Raw genomic sequence first — 19,313 nt, 5'->3', positions numbered from 1 at the left:
TCATGAACCTCATAGTATCTACTTCTGATTGAAAATCAGAACTAGCATACCTGACTAGGACCATATCATCACATCCATAAATGAGTATGATATCATTGATTCTCCTTAGGTACTTAATGATATTTTTCACAATAGACCAGTTGTCAAGTCCAATATTGGACTGATCTCTACTGACTATCCCTACTATGTAGCGGATGTCCTGTTTGGTATAGACCATGGCATATATGAGACTCTCATATGCCGAAACATATTGTTCCAGTCTCATTTGCTCAATCTCCTCTGCTACTCTTGAAAAACTACTTACTAGAGAGAGCGATCCATATCAATAAAGTAAGAACTCATTCTTTGAGTTATGCATACCAAACCTGGTCAAAACTTTATCAATGTAGGATTATTAAGATAAGCCTATTTTCCTTTTAACCTGATCTTGCAAAAGCTTGATCCTAGGAATATAGCTTACATCTTGAAAATCCTTCATTTAAAAGTAATTGAACAATTACCTTTTAATTGATGACAAAACTTCCACGTCATTATAAATGAGTAGGATGTCATCAATATATAGAATTAAGAAAAATAATGACATTCCCTTGTACACTCATGATTTATTCACTAAGAAATCTTCTGGTATCTTTTTGTAGATTAACTTGCCTTCCATAGGAATCACCCTACTAGAAAGTTCTACATGATCCCAGAATTTATTAGAATACATAGATTCCAACTCTGATTTCATAGTAACTCACCAAAACGATCTGTATCCACATCGGTTCACGCTTCCGTGTAGCTTACTGGGTCCAACTCATGTTTAACAGGGATGTCCATAATGGTCTCACCTAAAAACATGATTCTGTCGAATTGGATGATAATCCTCCCACTACATCAATGTACCGATGCAAGAATCTGTGTAGTAGATGATGCTAACGCATCAATAGGGAATTCATATATTATTATCAATCTCTATAATAAGTGTGTTCACATGTGGTACATCTGGTACTCAAACCAAATTCTCTAACATTATGCTACTAGGTATGTGATTCATAATATGATTCTCCTATAGATAAACAGTGAGTGAAAACAACCAACTTTTATCTTTGAGATCATAAAATAATCCATCCTAGTGACATTTAGAGTAGCTATCAAATCTAGCATGCCTATGATCTGATTCCAACTTACTTGTCCATATCAAACGCACGTGTGCAAGACTACCCCATATGTGCATATGATTCAAACTAATATTTAGTCAAAAACACAGCTCAACGGTATCCTTGAGACAGACTAAGATGGAATGCAGTTCATAATGCGCATCGATGTCATTAACGCTAAACTCTTAAATGAAAGAGATAATGTGGCATTACTGATCATAGATCTAACCATGTTAAGTGGAATTCTGTTATTCCTATTTGACACCTAAATTAATTTAGCGTCAATTGCGGAAAACTGGTACACAACACCCTCATTGACCATATAGTCTTTGCACTATCCCAAGAAATACTCAAATACTCGATCAGATCGAAGTGTCTTGATAAGTTTACCTAATATGTGCTCCACATCAGTCTTGACCCTCTTGGAATATACCAAAAGTATAAGACTTGTGTCGCAACAGGTAAATTTATCCAAAACGTGAGTAATCTTGATTGGATGTTCATAAGATTACACGTGTACGTGTGTACCGACTCCAATTGTTCTTTATGTCTATTTCATTTGGCTGATTAAGCCCTTAGAGTTATCTATCCTTCAAAACAAGATTCACAAGTTTGGTTTAGGCTCCTCTGCCTCACTAGGTAATAAACCTTCTATAACCAATCTTTAAATCTCATTTTGATTGATTACAACCCAAAAATAGACACCAAAAATACAATGAGTCAGGAATAACAAATTTTCTCTTAACATTCAATCTAGAAGATGCAACATTAGTTTCTACATCCTGCAAATCTTAAGAGCTTGTGATTATAGTATATTAACCATCTTTCAATGCACCAGAAGCAATCACATATCTATTCAATTTTATAAAACCAGTTTTACAAAATAACGATCTAGTTTTTATAAGCCAAAAGTGAAATAAGAATGAGATTGCGTTTCACTTCTGTGCATAAAGATAGTTCTCTAATACTAATATCCTCATACTCTCTAATTTCAGATGTAATACTCCCACTGACTTAGCTACAACCTTGACATCAGGTTAAGTACAAATATATTCCATATCATCGAGGCTTCTGGAATCCTGAAATCCTTACAATAAATTGCAAACATGTTTAGTGGCTCCAGAATCTATCCATCAGGAATTAATAGACACAACCACATAACATGGCTCAATGATTAAATATATATTTTCCTATGCCACGTCATTGCTTAAACAGTTCGTCCTTTAGTGTTTTAGTTAGCGACAAAAGAAACAGTTTTCTTCGCCCTCAACATACACTGCCTTATTCCCTTTAACCTTTTTGAATACCCATGTTTTGTGCTAGTCTAGTCCTATTATCATCCTTCTTCTTTGCTTTGCCCGTCCACTTGGGCCTAGAAGAAGATGGTTTAGACTAGGTTAGATTGATAGGAACGCCCATACTCTTGATTATCCCTTCATCTGTTACCAATTCTATAAGAATATCAGCGAGTGTGAACTCAAACTGATTCCTTATTTAGTTCACTCTAACAGAGTCGAATGAGTTTGGTAACAAGACAATAATCATGTCAACTTGAAACTTACCACCCAAGTCAGCCTTATTGATCTCCAGCTAATATTTAAATAATAAACAATCATTTTCCAAAATTTAATTTCAAACTGGAGTTCATGAGGCTATCTTGATGGTATTTAAATTTGACACAGTACTTAGGCATATGCTCTATCTAATCTCACCAAAATATCTCATTGACATTTAATATGATGCTTGAAGAAAATAAAATAATACAAATGTTAGCTTTGGAGTATATTCGAGCTAAACTCTAGAATATTGCACCAAGTCATATCATTTGCCTTATCTAATTTATTAAAAGCATTAATGTCAAATTTGGTATCTCAAAATAAAAGAGATAGGTATAGGAGTAATAAACACATTTTGTACCCTTACGTTGTGAATAAAATATTTAAGTTCATTTTCCAGTCATTATAAATAAGGTCCAATATCATAGAATATGTAAGCAAGCAGATAAACTAGATTAGACATAATTAATCTGAATATAAATGCATTCATACAATATGCAAGGTGAACTATTAATAATGTCATGCATATTTAAAATTAAAATGAGCTTGTTAACCACATAATACAATAAATCTCAATCGAACAAGAGATCATTATCATTATTGGTGAACAATCCCTTTTAATTAATGCGGGTCCCTCAACTCTGTAGCATAATAAATCAACCAATCAATATGTCAATAACTTATCCTGTTGGAGGAGTTCATTATTACTATTGTTGAGATTCATTTACTATTAGGTGAGCACTTCCATTAAAATAATAATATGTGGGTCCCTTAACCACTGCATGAAAAATCGAATAACCAATACGCCAATAACTTATTCGGTTGGCGAAGTTCATTATTGCTATTGGCGGGCAAATCCCATCATTTCCATATCTCTTAAGACAATGCCTTGTCTATCATATGAAATGATTCCTAATTTAATTTAGCCTTTCTAAAATCACCTAGTATAGACCACTTCGTTGGGAAGCTAACACTATTGATTTTAGATTGAATGTATAACGTTATTAAACATTAAATATGTTGTCATTATAATCTAGACTCTTTAAATCATGCGTAGGGCCTTATTTTTAAAGATCTAATTACAATGAACATTTAATATTTGTATTTTCATGAGACAACCATTCTTGTAATATTAAGACTCTTCAAATCATGTGTGGGGCCTTATTTTTGAAGATCTAATTACAATGGTGTTAATAACAAAGGCCATGGGACAATGTATAAAAATTCCCGCTCCCACTCAATTTTTAATCATTCATAATTAGGGTTTTCATTTTATTCATTTACATGATATAATGCATGCAAAACGTCTTGATTTTAATCCAATTAAATTTAGAAAATATTTGTACTTTAAACGATTCACTAATATTTAATTTGAAGCACACTTTAAAAATAATTTACAAAAAAAATAATTTTGCGTTTCCCAATAAGTGCCCTCAAATTAATTAGTAATCAAATCCAATTAATTTTCATAACTTAATTAATATAAATCAAGCCATTTAAATAAATATCATGGATCCAATGCATGAATAATAATTAATTAACAATTATATATTCCATGCATTTCATACATCGCATAAATAAACAAATAACAGATAAAACAAATAAAACGGCCAATGGAATCAGCTTTTAACATTTAATTGCTCTAATCACTGCGCGAAGATCTTCCATCAGCTTGCAAACACCTACAGGAAGCTGGTAGGCATCTGGAAAAGCAAAACAGTGCTTGGAACGCGCCCGTAGAGTGTCCAGCATGTCCCCACGCGCTAGGGGAGTGGACAGGAAGTCTCCACGCGCTACTGGAAAGTTCCAGCGCGTGGCACGCGCTCCCACGCGCCTGCACACGCTGGAGGGATGATACAGCGTGTGCCACGCGCCGGCACGCGCGCGTGTGATGTACTTGCTTGGCCTGGCGCGTGCTCCTCACGCGCCAGCAAGCAGCTGATCTGGCGCGTGTGGAACACGCGCTAGTTGCATGTAAGGTGCGCTGCACCTGATTCCTCTCTCCAATCCAACCGTTGTGGATCTGTGCGCACGATACTAAGGTGTACCTTACCGCACTTGATCCTCCTTAATCCCTCCGGCTCTACAGTCGTTGCCGACGGCGCTCCGGTCGCCGGGAAGTCGCCGGAAAACCGCCGAAAATAATTAAAAATTCCAGAAAAATTAAATTTAAGCCCAAAATATTTCAGAAAAATTCCAAAAAATTCCGGAAAAATTCCAGAAAATTCCTGAAGCCTAATTTAATCCTCTTGAACCTTCTTGAAGCTTCATAACATCCTTTGATGAAAATTACATGGCTTTAAAAATATTTACAATTTGAAATACAATGGAAAAAATTAAATTACATCATTGAACTTTCAAACGGCTAAATCAAAGCCTTAATTACATTCATCCAAAGATAAAATTACATTCAATATTCCTATAAGCTTCATCCTTGGCCCATACATACATCATCATTCATTCACAATTATTCATACATCATCATGTATCAATCTATATCAACATATTAAATTATACATCAACATACATCAATAAAAATATATATGAATATAATTTTGGATCCATGAATGATGATTTTCATAAAATCATGATCTCTAGTAATGAATCAAACCATGCTCTGATACCACTGTTGGGAAACGTGCAAATTTTAAAAACTTTTCGAGGGACTTAAATTCATAGATCTTGATTCATCACATAGAGACGAGTTTTATGCAAAAATAAAAATATGATGTATCATTCAATTAATAGATTGAATACTTACATCAAAGGTCTGAGTAAACCTTTAAAACTTTCCTCTAAAGTGAATGTTCTCACTTATTGTAGATCCCTTAGCAAGATGCCTTCTCCTTGGATCTCAATCTTCTTGGTAATTATTTTGCCTTTAGGAATCACTCATAAGCCTCCATGAATTACCTTAGAAAACTAGGCTTGTGGGAGCCTCTATTAGATGAGAACATAAACCCTAATTTTCTAGAGAGAGAAAATTTATTCCTTTTTCCTTCTCATAAAAATCACCCCTAAAATATACATAGACCATGTATATTTATAGGCAACATAAAGGTAAAGAAAAGGAAACAACTAATCCTTCTCAATCTCTAATTCACATGTCTCAAATCTAATATGATTCCAATATCAAGTTGGGCTATGAGTGAGAATCCATTGGGCCTGTTATTTTATTGGCTACAATGAATTAATGATTGGCCCGGTCCATGGACCCAATTAAATTAATTCATAAATTAATTTCTACTCCACTAAAAGAAATTAATTGAACTCCAATTAAATAATAAATAACCTCTAAGTCAATGTTGCACTTTGACCCCTCTATGCATAATTAGTTATCGGATAAATAATGCCATCAATCCGACTACTTAATTAATATATTTATTTTGGTACCTTTGATTATTTCTGGCTCGATCATAATAAAACATTTGTTTGACAAAAATAATAATTTAATAAATAAATATATAATAAATCATTTTGTCTAAAATCATAAGAAGGCCTTCGAATTTACTTTGTGATCAACCATAATCAATACAAAATAAATACAAGCAGCAATGATGCAAATATTGAAAATATAACCCTCTAACTATTAATTACATAACTACCCGAAGTGTCGGTCTAAGGATCCCGAAGAATCCGCCGAACAAATCAAAGTAATTATTAATTAATAAAAGAGTCTATACTTTTCTCATGCTTAAGAGTCAAATGCCATGACGGTGATAGGGAGTAATTGCATACGACGGCTCTCGCAATATATCTCAACCTAACGCGGATCCAGTTCAAGTCTTAATTAATTATGAGTCCATCCATAATTACCGACTATGAACAATTTATAATTACTATTTATATATCATGCATTGATTGCCATCACATACATATACATAAATATTTCTTGTAATTACATGAACACTATCAATTTCATAGTGAATCGAAATATAATACATTGAATTCACCAATTGTATAAAACATAAATATTTCAGAAACGTCAGGAACATATGTCAATTAATCCAAACAGGAATTTGCTATGCCAGGGCATATAAATCCCAACAAAATCATCGGCGGGGAAGAACAGCGGCGGGCACCATCGCCACCCACCTACGATCCGGCACCGTCACCTCCCATCTACGGTCCGGCACCGTCGCACCACCGTAACTTCCACCCTCTTTCCACTGCAACGTCCACCACCTCTCTCCACTTCCACAATCTCACCGCTTCCTTCCTCCACCTCTGCCACCACCCCCACCCACATCAGCCCACAATCTTGATTCGTCGTCGCCACCTCTCCCCAACCACATCCATCATCGCTGTCTTTCCCCAACCACATCTGCCAGAGGCAAAGAACAACCATGGATCCAAAATGTAAAGAAGACATTCACTATACGAAATTCCTAATTTCTCTCGAGGTGGAAGATAAATTGGTTTGGGGCAAATAAATTCGCATTCGGCAGTGAAAGATTAGGATTCTTAACATGTAGATCGGAAGCTCAGATCAGCGAGGGGGTCTGGATTTGCCACAGCTCGGTGTCAGGCAAAAGAAGCAAAACATAGTCCAATCCATTTGCAAATCTGAAAATCTCACCAAACCCAAATGAAGGTGGATTAGACCAGGCTTCTTTCCTTGAGAAACCTCCATTTTTCTTCTCTCTCAAATCACTTTACTTGTTCTTCTGTGCCGTTGATAATCGGCAGTGGAAATAAACGCTGCCAGACCACCATCGCCGGCGCAATCCTCCCTCGTCTTCAAGGTCGACTTCATAGCCAAGCCGTCGCCGAAGGAGTCAGTTATCGACAAGCCCAAGAAGATGGGTTTGCAAAGTTAGAGAAATTCACATATATATATAACTTCAATTATTCTTCATGTTATTTTGTTGTCTGAGAATCAAATTATATGATATGATATAGGAAGTGATGATTATTTCCCCAAGTTACTGAGCGCTTTTTGTAGTTCTCTTTTTGAGAATCCAAGCCAGGATTCGGATCCATCTCTATACTTATATTATAAATTACTTTCCCCAAAAAAAATAAGTTTAGAGAGAGAAAAATGGAAGAATACAATCTTGATATTGATTGAAGGGCAAAATCGTCACTTTATAAAAATAGAGAATACAATCTTGATATTGATTGAATGGCAAATTGGTAATTGAATATGTCAAAGGACAATAATGTCAATTCACTATGTGTAAGGACGATTCGGGTGTCTTTGCTAACTTTAGCAAACCTCAAGGGATGTCATCGTTCAAAAATGGCTCAACTTGTATATAGTTGTCATTAGAGTAAACCTTAGGGGGTGTCATTATAATTAACCCTTAAATAAATTGTTTTACTTTGTTTAGTAGTACTAATATTGCTAGTATTTTTCTTTTTATAATGAGCTAAAATTATAAAACCACCGCAACTTTTAATTTTTTATAATAAAACTTGAATCTGTATCTAAAACTCTAATACTATTACAAAGTTATAACATTGCCCCCAATTAGTTTGGGACTTAAAGTAGTGCTGCTAACTTGCATTTATAAAATATTTTTATTAACAAAATTACCCTTGCAAAACCATATGTTGTTACACTTATTTGTTATTTAAAAAATGCCGAGCATCTCCAATACAAAATCTATATTTTAAGAGAAGTTACAGTATTAAAATGTTATATCTTTGCAATTATGTTTCAATGGTGTATTTCATTCAAAATGTTATTTTTTGACACAACAACCATTCAATGTTTTGAGAGTCCATTGGAGTGCCTTATTTTTATTTTAGTAACTTTGACAATCTCAAAATATGATAGGTCTTTTAAGAGTCCATTGAAATGCCTTATTTTCATCCACTTGCTATGTTTGAGTTTGAGAGGTCATTTGAGAGCTACTATATTTTAGCAATACCTTTGACAATCTCAAAATATGAGAGGCCTTTTGAGAGGCCATTGGAGTGTATTATTTTCATCCACTTGCTATATTTTGATTTTGAGAGGCTATTTGAGAGGGCATTGGAGATGTTTAGACCATCTCTAATGTAAAATGCTATTTTTGCATGTCAAATCTATATTTTGAGAGTAGTTATAATGTCAAAATATTATATTTTAACAATTATGCTCTAATGGTGCATTTAATCCAAAATACTAATTTTTGACACAACTATCATTATTTTTCAACTACCAATTTTCAACAATCATTTTTTTTATTATTTTTTGATTTTTAGTGTTTGTATTTTATTTAGTTTATTTGCCTTATTAAAAATAAATAAAAATAATAATCATCAAATCCAATACACACACATATACCAACAATGACATATATACACACACATATATATTAACACTGACATATCTATATATACACAAGCACAACACCAAACTACAAAATCTACAAGAATTAGAAGTTCAAAACCCATTTGGCAAAGCAATAGTTATAGTTTGTACTGTATTTGGCACAAGATTTGGCAAAGCTATATTTTAGCAGCTCATTTAATAACCCATTAGAGAATCCATGTTAAATCCACCTGCTATATTTTGAAATTGACAGCCCATTTAGCATTGCATTGGAGTTGGTCTAAGCATGTTAAATAATAGAAGTTACCGCTTACTCATCCACTAAAAATGATTGAATTTTAATATTTGAATTAAAATTTTAAATAATTTATGGCCGAAGATATTAAAAGAATATTTAAAAAAAATTACCATCAAATTATACATTTCTTTTTTAAACATTGATGTGGCCTTTCATTTTATTTATTTTTTTCGAAATACAACGAATCTAACTTTGAAAATCTTCTTCCAATTGAGTTTTGAATCAATCATTTTTTTATATATACCATTTTTCAAAATAAGAATTAAACTTTTGTAATTAGAATTTTATTCAAATTTTAGTGATTATCCAAATTTCTATTAGTTTACCATTTAAACATAATTGAAAAAAATTATTAGTTATCCTAATTGTTGTCAACTTTTATATTTAAATTGTGCAGTAATTAGAAAAAAATTTTGAAGCATGAAAATGATTCAATTTATTTTAAAATATAAAATAAATAATGATATTTTAATGACTTATTTAGTTTTCTATTTACCAAATTGTGAATTATAGAAAAGATTTTTTTATTTAAATTAAATGAACTAAATTATAATTGAATACATAATGTAATATTCATAAATAGACTTTTTAGGTCTGGCAGAACGGAAGACCAGCCTAATTGAGAATCAAAAAAGAAAAGAATAATGAGAAAGTAAAAATCAAGACCATAGAGTCGTACAGATACAATTAGAGATTCCAATTTCTTTTTTGTTTGGTCGTGACTTTTGGTGGTCTTTCCTTTTGGCGGACTCCTCTTCCTGTTCTATTGATCAGAAGCATCCAGCAGCGCCACGCTAGTATAAAGAGTAGAGCAAAATTATAATGTTCAGGTTTGTGCTTGAGGGTAATTTTGTAATTCGCAGAAAATATCGATTTTTGCATTACTCTCGAGTAAACTTTAAATGGTAAGAAATAGTAAGAATTGAACGAGTGTAACATCAAGTTTAGATAGAATACAAGAGGAGGTACAAAACCTAGTTGAGTTTAAAACTTCAAATATATCAAAGGTATCCCAGGACTATCATAAAGTCCTACATAACCAAAGCAAAACACTAGAGCTACATCAATTTTAATTTAGCGTAAATGCACACATAAATTCCACAATCTGGTGTACATGTTATGGAGCCATTTCTGCAAAGCGTGCATAGATAAGTTGACAGCATTTATTCGTTGACTGGTGCTACCATTCCGATCATCAACAACATCAAAAATAATATTCTTCACAAAAAACGATCACTTGTACATTTTGATCATCGAAATAGTTGTCCAGAAGGCATAAGCTTTAAAATGAGAAACTAGCCTTTAGAGCTCCAAAGCATCGTTCGAGTACATTAAGAAGTGATGAATTCCGATAGTAAACAATTCCTTTGGAACATGAGGTTGCATATTCTGTCCCTACATTCTTGTAAATGATACCTCTCGCCACGATATAGAGAGAGATCTAGTCATGCATGGGTGGGTATCCAAAATCAACCACATAGTACTTCCCTGCAAAATACATAATATTTAAATCTAAATGAGGTGATTATCTGTAAGATGCTACCATGAATTTAAAATGTCGTGTAAATTAAATGAGCAAAATTTAACCAAAAAAACAAAGAAATAATAGCAGATTTAAAGGTGGAATTGGGAGTGCAATTGAAAGGAGTCAAATTATAGTTCTAGCTGGCCTTGCATATTCTTTCTACTCATCTTAAACGATTCTCTGCAAGCAAGCTACAGAAAGTAACAAGCAATGATATGCATATATTTGTAAAGCTGTAGATCACTAAATTAGTTAACTGAAATTAGACACTCCATATGGACTACATACATACCCTATATCCATCTGATCCCAAGTTCGTTGAGTAATTTTAGCAATAAACCAAAGACATTTACCATTGGGATCAAAGGAGTACCATAAATGTCAAAGTCCGGTGATGGCCAAAAACTAAACTCAATCAAAGGTGATGAATTCAAGAGGTAAAGACAAAAACTATTGTTGTTTGTGAAACACGAAGCAATGCAATAAAAATGAACTGAAATATGATAAAGATAAAAACTATAAAATATAAAAAGAAAAAGAAAAGAAAAAGAATAACAGATTCCAATAAACAGTCCAACAATTGAGGAACTTATCCTTTTATTTTTGTCTTTCATCTTTCTTTCTTGTATTTCGAGAAGGGGGAAACAAGAGGGAATGTGGGTGAAACACACAAGAACTTGCAACATTAAAGAAAATTTATCCAACTTTAGTAATATACTAATTTTTGTCATATCGTCAACTCAAAATAGCTTCAAACTTTGAATAGACGAGATTCAGTATGGGGTTAGGCTACTTCTTTCCATCTAGACAATTTCTCAAATCTATGCATGCATACAAGAGACACTGCACCATTTTCTTCTTTGGTCTAGTTTCAACAAAAAGTCCAAAACTGGAGGTGAACTTTCAGTTTAATGGAGTTAATCTTTATGCAAATTATGCAAAATTTACTAAAAAAGGCAAACCCAGTGCGCGAGGCTCCCGCCATTGCAAAGTCGGGGGGCGAAGAGGTTGTTTCCGTGTTTCGAACCAGTGACCTCCAAGTCACAATGGAGCAATCTAACCGTTGCACAAAGGCTCGCCCCTAGATATGTAAAATTTACTACTAAAAAAAATTATATATCATGACTAGACAAAACCTCAACATACTCTAGTACGAAAAATCTAGCCAAGTCCCAACAAAATATACCATAAATAATGATCTTACTCAGGATAAAAAAAACAACTCACCAGATCTACCACAAAGTTTAAACAAAATTAAAAGATTTTTTTACACCAAAAAGAAAATTAGATCTTACCCCTAACTTGAATCTATTGAAGCTCCTTGTATTTCTTGACTCCGGATGAGTTGCTGTCTTCGATTATGAGAGAGAAGCTTTTTAATTTAACAGGATATGACCGGAAGAGGGGACGTGCATGTGTGTTGGCGGGGGCTGAGATAGGAGATAAGATATGACCTATGGGATAACATGTTATCAATGAGGCGACACATTCCGTCTTTTTTCGATTTCATACAGTTCTCTCCCTCAGATCTCCGTGTTTCTGACTTTTTAGTGTGTGGTTTCTGGAATATGTAATTCAAAAACTCAGAGAACTTTTTGTAGTTCTCTAAAAAGGCTCAGTTTTGTAACTCAGTTAATAGATCCAAAGTCCAAACAGTTATCAGTTTTCTATTTTTTTTTAATTCAAAAAATAGAAAACTGTTTATAGAGTGACAAACCGGATAATCCCAATGTTATCTGGTTTGGGTCTTTCATGTGTTGATGTAAGAATAATCAATGACACTGTCCTGGAGAGTATAGTACAGTAGATGCTGCAATCATACTAGGGGTATAATCAGGAGAAACAAGTTCAAATTCCAGCTGTTTTGAGTTGATGATGGTTCTTTTCGAAGGGCAGAGTAATGCCATAACCTTGTCAGCAGCAACAATCTGTTCCTCTCGAAGGCCTTCATTCTGTATTAATTTCCTGCAGCACCATCACCCTTAAAGTTATGCAATATATTTTGAAAGAATTTCATCTTTAAGTTTCATGGAAAGCATAACTTCTAATTTCAGAATATTAAATAATTCACAGATCATTTGATTTACATCTTCTGACAGAGGATATAATATTAGATGATTCTCACGTAAGGAGACATCCTATATATCAAGAAACATAAGCAAGGCCCATTTAAAGATAAAATGTAGGCAGCATTGCATCAAGTTACTGGAAATAAACAAAATCATCGTAATGCAATGTTTCATGTAATATCATGTAAAGAGCTTTGACCAGAGTATACTTCATCAAGAACTGAAAACCAGGGAAAAAAAAAAAAAAATTTTAAAATTCCACATTTCAATATTGCAAAAAATATTCTTACATGAGAAGTGATGCCAGTTTTGAAGGTGTGCATGCTTGAAAGAGTGCTTCAGGAATTATAGCTGAATTCAAAAGAATGTTGGGAATGGAGATGTATGGTACTTTTGCTTTATAACATATGAACCATTCAGTCAGGATATGGGCTCGATAGGCAACGACACATGGTAAGCGTGCAAGTTGCAACTCCATAGCCACCGTCCCCGAAGTACATAATGCGACCCTGCTTGCCTGAATGGTAGTTCAGCTTGGTGAGAGTCATGATACTCACCAAAACTACAAACACAATAAGCAAGTCCAGTGCTGTCAAAGGTTATGGATGCCAACCATTATTTGCACTGGGCCTAAGTGTAAGACTCAGTTACATGCCTCAATTATGTATTAAGAGAGAAATGAAATAACTAAATTTAGATCTTTCCCATTATAGATTGGCCCCAATAGAGGTATCCAATATCCCACATTTCAAATGTAGACAAAAGATGTAAGCTAACAACTAAAACCCTAAGAGTTTCAATAAACATATAATAAATATATTAACACACTAGAACCTCACATATTCATAAACTTCTAGACACCCTTATGAAGTGAATACCTACTAATGGATAGAAGTTGGGCCTGAATCGCAATGACAGAGATCTTTTAGTGAAACCAATCAAAGCATAGAGGAATAGGAATCACTCACCGCTAATCAGGACCAGATATAATCTGTAAGACATTACCATTGAATCCTGGTAAATAACGTCTAGACATAGTTCAGCCGAATGGTCTTCTAGATATGACCAGGTCAAATCTACTGAACGGACATGGGAATTCATATGGAAGAATTCAAAGAATCAGGCACCTTAACCACTAATCAAACACAGAGGGATGAACTATTTGACTGGACCTAGGACGAGATCCTCCACAAAAGAAAACCACTATGATGCAAGGTCCCTCACGTAATGGATTTTATAATGTTACATTTGAGGACAGAGATTAAGATTCCTTACACCAAATGCATCATATTTCATGCGTGGTGATCCCCCTGAAATCAATATGACAGATACAGGCCACTGATGAACAACTCTGCTAATATAATCTTTAACATGTTGATTAGGTGCCACATGGACCACCACAGTCAACTCTGGGAGAGAATCTTTCAGTAGCTTCATAGTGTTCGAGAAGATGGATAGCATGCGGGTCACTTCTTGCATTCTGCTTCCAGGAAGCAGGGAAATGATCGTGGCTCCTTTGAAAGAAAAAGATCCATAAATTAAAAAGATATATAAAAATCAAATGAAATATTAAAATGAATATTGCTCAAAATTCATAGTATGAGATATTGCAAAGACAAGAAACTAATAGTTGAAAGTAAGAAAAAGCACCCAAAAAATAAAGGAAAAGCATATAGTATAGGCGGAGGCCATTTAATACTGAAAAAATAAGTTTGGATATTATTGCAAGTATAAATAATAGAAAGATGGTTAAGGAGAAATTCCAAGCCTCTTTAGAATTGTTGTGAATAAGGAGGCCCACGTTGAGAATTGTTTCAGATGATGGATGATGGTAAGTTGTTTGACATCCAATTTTTTAGGGCACTGCATAATATAGAGGGTCAGGCGATAAAGGCATTCCTTGCACTATTGTGCCGGCAGCTGTTTGGTTGCAAGTGAAGACTCTCTAAGTTAGTTTGTGTCCAAGGGTGGAAAGTTTGAGGTCTAATCATTTTATTGGATACTTTGAGGGGAATCCTGACTTCCCATGCAAGGCTATCTAGAAGATGGTAATCCCTCCTAGAGCTTTCTTTGGTTGGACAGCAGCACTAGGGAAATTTATTATCATTGACAATTAGATTAAGATGCAATAGTATCGTCAACTAATTATGTACGTGTAGGAGAGCTGAAATTCTTTTTTGCTTGTCTAGCAATCACTGAGTGAGGCCTCAAATGTATCTGAGACCTAGCTAGTTGGGGAAGAGGACAAGTCAAAAGCGAATCAATGATGTCCAATAGTCATTTTTTCTATGCCTTTGGTGGTATTTTTGGAGGGATAGAAATCTGGGCTCCATAAAAGGGGGTGGAGGTGCCAGTACGGAATCTGAAAAGGCGTATTGAGTTCTTTGAGCAGATCCTCAAAAAAATAAGAGGAAAACCCCCCTCCCCCTCCTCAATAAAATAAGAGGAAATTTTCTTTGAGCAGTTCCTTTTGTAGACTTTTGGGGGAATATGAGGGTACAAGATTTGCATATGTCCTTTCCACATCCCACTTTCATGGTTAGATGTTTACAATTAGATGTTTGCTTGAAGAAAAAAAAAGGTAGATGTACAGAGTCAGTTGATAAATTATTATAGATGGCTGACACAAAAGCTAAAGTTTATATCAATTAAGTTCATTTAGTACAACCTTGATATATTGAAATATTCTTATAAGAAATAATGAAGGTGCTCAAGTACCCTTAATCTACAGAGACAAAAAAATAAAAAATCTGTTCTTTAGAGAAAAAAAAGCTAGTAGAATTATATTAGATTTACCTGAAGGTATGCCATACTGCATTCGAAATTTTTCACAATTTCCTTGAACCTTCCATCCATTTTCTGCTGTATCCTTTTCCTAGAGATATCATCCCCACAGCATTTAAGTATTAAAACAATTATACTAACCAAATCAACAGGAACATAATGGATATTAGTACAAATCCAAACTTGACTATTTATGTTTCTCATAATAAAGCAACTGTGTTGTATCCTTCAAACAACTATACTAAACAAGTCAACTGGAACAGAATGGATATTATTAAAAATTCAATGTCGACTACATAATTATGTGTCCATAATAAAGCAACTGTACGCCATCTGAAGTAGCAGACCCACTAGAATGAAAGGAAAAACAAACAAAAGAAATTAGTAGATAGTAGATAGAGCCGTACCAAATTCAAATCCAACACATCTTCTAGTGTGGGGTGGCCCACAAAGGTTGCACCCAATCCATTCGATCTGCAAACTTCTTCCTCACCTGGAAGTATACACAAGACATGGTCCACAAATTCGGAAAGTCCTTTGAGTCTTGCTTCACCCCCTTTCCACGCCCAAAACGATGGTGCTACATAATGGAAGTGTGCCGGGCTACCCAATCCTTGCTGAACAAATCTAGCTGCAAAAGGCATTCAACCAATTTCCTCCATACTTTTTTAGCAAGATGAGCAAAATTCAAGCATTTTGAACTCCAAGAAGGTGGTTTGAGATTACCCCGTAGCTGCCTTAGGAGACGGAATGAGAACCCCTTGGAGTCTACAGTCACTACAACATGAGGCCGGAACAATAGTGCAGCCTCTATTGTTTCCTTCAACTTAACCTGCCATTTCAAAGTTCAATATATAAATCAATTCCAAATCAGATGCAATGGTGCACAGCAAATCTTAATTTACTAAAAGATAAATATATAACTAAAACATAAAAAGATAAAAAACTACAAAGAACATATTGCTGTGGATTGCCGAAATGCAGACTATAAAGCGTTCCTTGCTACTCACTCTGAACTTATTCAGATGTGGCAACAACTCCCAAATTCCCATTACTGCAATATCCTCCATAGGAAACAGAGATTTCAATCGTTGCTTGGACATCATGGACCTGAATAGATGAAAAAATAAAAAAGTACACTAATAAATGCAAACTCATACAGAATCTGAATAAGGTGAGAGATCATTGATAATAATCTCACATAACTACAATGCTTAGAAAGAAGAAGCAGACATGTTGCATAACAAGTGTACACATCAGGCAAGGGCAATGTCCCATATCTGGTATCTGAGAAAACGAAGTAAAAGGAAGAGAAAGCAAAATCTAAAAGCTCATACTTCATGTCAAATAACAAGTGTACAAATCCTAGCATATACTGACTCGTATCCGGTAGCTGGGAAGATGAAATAAAGGAAGAGAAATTAATTTTAAAAAACTCAGTTAATGTGAATAACAAGTATAAACAATCCTTGAACAGATGATGTCTTGTATCTGTAGCTCAGAAAATGAAGGGGTAAAAAGGGAAAGATCAAAATTTAAAACTCATAGTTCTCAATTTTTAAGACATCGAAGAACAGAAACCTCCATTAAACTGTTATGCAGTAGTTGGCTAATCTAAAAATAATTTAAAAGACAGAAACTACAGTAGGAATTAGGATGCCAAAATAACGAAAACGAAAAAAACAATCCATTCCTCTAAATCATTCTAACTTCACAACTGGATTTGCAGAGACAAAACAGTAGACATACTAGCAATGTAGATATTTATGATACAGATACAAAGAAAACAGCTGAAATAAATGTTCATTTCATGCAATAGCTAGGTAGAAGATAGCTTACCCTCCAACACCTGCAAAATGGACAGGAAAAGGAGAAACCTTCTTCAGAGACATCATAAGACGAGAACCAATGGTGTCACCAGAAACCTCTCCTGAAACTATAAAGACCCTTAGTTCCCCATCTTTAGCAGCCATATCTATCGCTGCTCTGCTTGAGACTGATATATATCTTCTCACTAGCCACAAGAAATCTGCACTAACCCCACTCTTCAAATTCCTGGTTCTTCCTAGCAACATTCTCACGATTCCTAGCATTATGAGCATAAGAGGATTCCTAGCCGTCTTAACAAACTTTAGTCCACCTAATGCTTAATAAGAAAGGAAAAAAGTCAATAAACTGTAGTCCACAAACATAAGTTTTCACATAACCCCAAAGCAGGAAAAAGGAAAAGCAAACTTAGCAACAAAAATTGAAAACTTTTATCCGGGAGTCTATAAGTCAATCGTTTCGGAACTGAGTGACTCAGGTTATCTTACATAGTGTTCTGTCATGCTATGTATCAGTTATGCATTGTAAAACTCACATAAATTAGCATTATCAACATGCATTATATAATTGCCTTAGAATTGCAATATTACACTACCATAGTCCATATCATAACAATGTCAAGTACATAGTTCTTATGCTGAAAAATTAAACCATGATGAGATTGAAGTCTTAAACCATACATACATAAGTTATGCAAGCTTTAGAGAGAGAAAACTAGACGAAGGTAGAAGCCAAACCAAACTCATAGAGTTAGAAAAATATTAGAAATATCCAGAAAGCTCCAATTCGGCACCCACTAGAACCTAATAACGAAAAAGCAAGTTACAATAAATTTTTGTTTAATCTACGAAAAGTATATGATATGTATATAACCACCATTTGTGCAATTACACAGTCCAAATCAAACGGAAAACACAATTGAACACCAATATATGTGTTGTACACACATGTCTAGTGTGTTTTCCTACTGATTGCAGTGTAAAATGGTGAAGCAATTCTTTGATAAAAGATATCTTCATATAATTATTTGTATTGTATTGACATTGAATCCACGGAAAAGCATTAATTGGAGGAGAAAAACCAAAACCCTAAAATGAAGAATGAGGAGGAAAAGGACTTACAATACAATCGAAGAGCAGAAACAACTTGCGATAGGCGACAATGAGCGGGTGCTCGAATGGCGAAACCAGTGGATGATTTGCAGGTTTGTTCGTTCATGCGCATAAAACATACTCATTGAAAACAAATAGAAAATACAGTACATGCCTTTATTTTTTATTTTGGTAATCGTTTCATTTTGTGTATCAATTTTTTAAATTAAGAAACAAAAAAAAAAAAAACCCCACTTTTAATTTTTGATGCCCCTTAATTTTTAATTATTTTATTCTTTAAAGAGCAAAACTCCTTTGAACCATCCAGTAGTTATAATAAGAATAATGATTTATAGATTGAATTTGGTAATTATTGAATTCAATTTAAATGAATAGGATGGTAAACTTGATTGTATGATATTACTATTATATCAAATTGAATTTTTTTTTTTCTTAATAATATAATTAAATTCGATAACCGTTAAATTCAGTCTCCAAACCACTACTCGTGACTCTAAATTGTTGCAATAGGCCCAAACCTTTTCAGGGACAAAAAAATAATAATAATAAATAAATCACTAAACTCAGTCAAACCAAATTCTATTGAGATTTATCATAATTACACATACATCCTTTATAATTTTTAAAATTACTTTAACTTATCCTAAAAATGAACCGAGACAAACTTCTCTTTTTAATCCGTGTCAATGAGGGTAATAGCTAATGTCATATACTTAATATTTAAAAAATTCAGTATTGCCC

The 19,313-nt window shown here is 34.0% G+C and overlaps 1 protein-coding gene and 1 pseudogene across 5 annotated transcripts; one reads left to right on the top strand and one right to left on the bottom strand.

Moving 5' to 3' along the window:
• The first annotated feature begins 7,594 nt into the window (after positions 1–7,594).
• LOC132310912 (small nucleolar RNA Z103) lies at positions 7,595–7,678 on the top strand (annotated as a pseudogene).
• Positions 7,679–10,149: 2,471 nt separating this feature from the next.
• Positions 10,150–18,743, bottom strand: LOC132307419 (probable lipid-A-disaccharide synthase, mitochondrial). 5 transcript variants are annotated; one of them, XM_059805168.1, is made up of 11 exons: positions 18,582–18,735; positions 18,145–18,263; positions 17,473–17,779; positions 16,644–16,743; positions 16,360–16,465; positions 16,041–16,264; positions 15,646–15,724; positions 14,125–14,363; positions 13,140–13,366; positions 12,076–12,745; positions 10,150–10,743 (listed from the first exon to the last, which is right to left on the bottom strand). In XM_059805168.1, the coding sequence occupies exons 3-10, from the start codon at positions 17,733–17,735 to the stop codon at positions 12,553–12,555; spliced, it is 1,431 nt and encodes a 476-aa protein (XP_059661151.1). In that variant the 5' UTR covers positions 17,736–17,779; positions 18,145–18,263; positions 18,582–18,735; the 3' UTR covers positions 10,150–10,743; positions 12,076–12,552. The 5 variants fall into 5 exon arrangements, with proteins under 5 accessions (XP_059661151.1, XP_059661152.1, XP_059661148.1 ...); XM_059805169.1 differs by having other exon boundaries at positions 18,198–18,263; XM_059805165.1 differs by lacking the exon at positions 18,145–18,263 and having other exon boundaries at positions 18,582–18,737.
• Between the last annotated feature and the right edge of the window lie 570 nt (positions 18,744–19,313).

This window comes from Cornus florida, unplaced genomic scaffold, assembly GCF_030987335.1.
Source record: "Cornus florida cultivar Cherokee Brave unplaced genomic scaffold, ASM3098733v1 CherokeeBrave_3.0.0_Hap2_Chr05, whole genome shotgun sequence".
Taxonomy (NCBI): Eukaryota; Viridiplantae; Streptophyta; class Magnoliopsida; order Cornales; family Cornaceae; genus Cornus; species Cornus florida.
This window is presented reverse-complemented; position numbering and strand designations above follow the sequence as displayed.